Source organism: Alligator mississippiensis, chromosome 1 (genome assembly GCF_030867095.1).
Source record: "Alligator mississippiensis isolate rAllMis1 chromosome 1, rAllMis1, whole genome shotgun sequence".
NCBI lineage: Eukaryota > Metazoa > Chordata > Crocodylia > Alligatoridae > Alligator > Alligator mississippiensis.
Genome location: NC_081824.1, coordinates 317,744,698 through 317,748,028, shown reverse-complemented (window position 1 = coordinate 317,748,028; position 3,331 = coordinate 317,744,698). Strand labels below are relative to the sequence as shown.

At 44.0% G+C, this 3,331-nt stretch overlaps 1 protein-coding gene across 1 annotated transcript; it reads right to left on the bottom strand.

Annotated features, from left to right (window-relative positions):
- KLHL34 (kelch like family member 34) lies at positions 1-2,783 on the bottom strand. The gene has a single exon (XM_006258844.4). It carries the CDS (start codon positions 2,059-2,061, stop codon positions 268-270), a length of 1,794 nt encoding a protein of 597 aa, XP_006258906.1. The 5' UTR covers positions 2,062-2,783; the 3' UTR covers positions 1-267.
- Between the last annotated feature and the right edge of the window lie 548 nt (positions 2,784-3,331).

Genomic DNA, 3,331 nt, shown 5'->3' with positions numbered 1-3,331 from the left:
TAGTCATCCAAGGAAATACAGCATTAGGAATTCCTTTGCCTCTTCTTTTCAGAACGTGCTACTTCCCGCATCTGTCCTCAGCAAATCTTGTTTTTCACTGTATAAATCATAGCACATTTTCCCATGCTAATGACAGATTTCCCTGTCTATATCCATTGTATGTGTTGCTTATTAAAGCAAAAGTTCAACTCTGTTGCATTTAGTGCCACTGCAATTTTCTTTTTTTCTCCAGGGCTGCTCTTTTGTCTTATCTTCAAGGATGATAATTCAATGAAGTGTTAACTCAGCAGTTTGGCTTCTTTGCTGTTTGGTGTCCCCCTTGGTTGCTGCTGATTCTGAGAGTTGCAGCACTGCACACTGCAGTCCATACCAAGGCAAGGGAAGTTTGCAAATTTCTTCCCAGCAATCATTGTCAATATCATAACCCACCACATCTTGGGTTGGGACTTCCTGTGAGTCCTGCCATTTTTTCCCCCCAATAAGAAGCGCAGTCTCCTCTACCACTGCTAGGCCATAACAAAAGCGATCATAGACCAAAGGCCTTAACCGAGTCCACTGGTTTTCGCTAGGATCATACCTTTCTATTTCGGAGAATGGTTCATATAGTCCTAAAAATGTGAAGATGGCATCTCTGATTGTTGCCATCTGATGTCCAAACCGGGCAATGCTCATAGGAGCTTGCTTCATCCACTGCCCTTCTACAGTGCTAAGAGAGTAGACATCTTTACTTGTGTTTGTTTGTTCCATGGATTTGCCACCTGAGAGGTATATGGTATTCTTGCAGACTGTGCTAGCATGCCCATGTACCTTGCACGGCAATTCTACAACCTTCGTCCATTTGTCCCTGGTGATATTGTAGACCTCCACAGAGGAATGTAGTGATCCATTCTCACCTCTTCCACCAATGGCAAAGATGTTGTTGCCTAAGACACAGCAAGAAAACTGACATCTTTTTTCCAGCATTCCTGTGATTTGTGTCCATTTGTTAAATCTTGGATCGTAACGGTGGACCCCGCTGGTAACGGACAAGCTGGGGTCAGTTTTAGTTTCACTTTGTGAACTTTCTATTTCCCCACCCAGCACATACAGGAAGTTCCCGATCACGCACATGTTATGATGCTGTAGTCTGTCCTGCACCTGCGTTAGAGTTCTCCATTTGTGATTATAAACATCAAAGGCCACTACATCACTTACAAGCCCTTCATTTGCGGTTCCTCCACCTAGGAGGATGATCTGAGTTTTCTGGTTCCTCAGGGTGGTGGACTTGTCCTGCAGGAGGGGTTGCTTGAAAACAAATGAGTGATAGTTTATTGCTTTTATGATCAAGCATTTAACACTCGCTGGGAGAGGCACTTCTGACTGAGTGTAGACCTTTCGCAAATCTTCTACAGGGATAAGACCATATCTTATCTGTTCCAAGAGGCTGCTTCTGAGAGTCAACCTGGACTTATCATGCTTCAGCCACATCATCACCAGATTCAACAGGCAGGATTCATTCACCATAGGGACATCAGATTCTACCACTGCCATCAAAGATCTGAAGTTCAGCTCAAGCAGCCCTATGAAATCCAGGTCCAGCAGCCTCCAGAGATTACTGATGATGTATTTTTCTGTTGCTGCTAAAGCATCCGGAAGGTAGAACTTTGTAGCAACATTGGCAGAAAAACAGCAGTTTTCCAGGGTGAGATTGTTAACTATATAGTGGTTGCACAGGCCAATAGCCTCAGTCACTTGTAGATAACTGGCAGCTTCCAAAGTATCCTCCAGGCTCTCAAAAGAAAGGGGTAGCCAGGAGGTGTAGATGAAATCTAGAATATGCTGGAGACCCACAGACGAGATCACTTGCAGATGAATTACACTGGCTTTGGATTCTGTGGTGTAGCTTTTGAACATAGCCCGGAAATAATCACTGGAGCAGGCCAGCAGGGACTTGTGTGCAGGGAACTCATTTTCCTTCACCTTCAGTAAAATATCACACATCAAACCTTCTGATCTGAGGGTTTGGTAATGGGAGAGCACAGTACTGCAATGCGATTTGCAATAGGACAGGAAGTAGCTCATTGTGCATAATACAGTGCTTTTGTCCAAATTATTAAAGCGCAATGAGGTATCAAAACAGCTACATGAATCGGCACCTAGGTTTCCTTGTAAGAACGCCTTATAGATTCTCCAGTTGTCAAAGAAAAGCCTAAGTAAGAAAACAGATGCTTTCTCCAGCTGGAGGGCTAGTTAATACACTTGCAGTGAAGTAAATGCCTTATTTCAAAGAGAAAACAGCTGAATCTCATAACAGCCTTGAGGTGCTTACTTTTCTTGCTTCCATTTTCCATGAGGCTGGATGGTCCACGGCTGTGGGGAGCCATTGCTTGGCTGGCCACCAGGTGACAGATGTGGGAGCTAGATGACAATCTCAACAAATGGAACTTTGTGTCTGCTCAAATGTCTTTCTCGGCCCTGCTTTCTCTGCATGCTGACCAAATAGATCCTCTGTGGCTGACGGATCATGGCTCTGAGTAGAAACAGATGAGGGACAACACGGAGGAGCACTTTTGCTGCAGCTTGAGCCTCGTTTGTATTTCAGACTTAGATAAGTTTAGACCTCACAGCTCCTGGGACAACAAACCACTTTTGGTGATCTTTCATCACTCTGTTAGGAAGTCTCTACTGCAGAGCAAATCAGCATACAGGGATTAGAGCAAGAAGACTTTCTGAACATATAAATCTTTTTCCCAGGGGCAGAAAGACAACTAAAATACCATGATTAGTCACTGGTTTAATTTGACATGCATTTCTGAGCCCTTTGGTTTACATGATATCATCATAACTCACAGCTACCAGAATAGAATGCAGACACAAGCCCCCTTGTCCTTACGGTCCAAAAACTGAGGGGGGGCAGCATGGGGGTAAGTTAGGAAGAGGAGAATCTGGAAGTTTTCTGAGCAGCCTGAGCCAAAAGTGTCTGACATTGCATGACCTGATTAGAAATCACAAGGGTAATGCATTTGTACAAAGTGGTGACAAAAATAGATCCTGAGTTATGTCATAATAAACTGAAATCTGTTTATAGAAGAGGCTTTGCATAATTGCGTTCTCGGTTACCAACTAGAAACATATCCCTGAGCCTCTGTGGATAGTCGGTAGCTGACCCTAATAGCTTTTCCACTTTGAGTTTGTCCCAGTTAGGTACCAGTTAACAGGGATTATCTCTGATTTTCACCTGGGCCTTGCAGGATCTGAGTTCCACCAAGAATGGGAGCTGTGGATGGGCTACACATCTTGGTCACTCATTTAGCTTTTTCTTGAGTGGCTCCAAGTAAAGGCTATCACATAT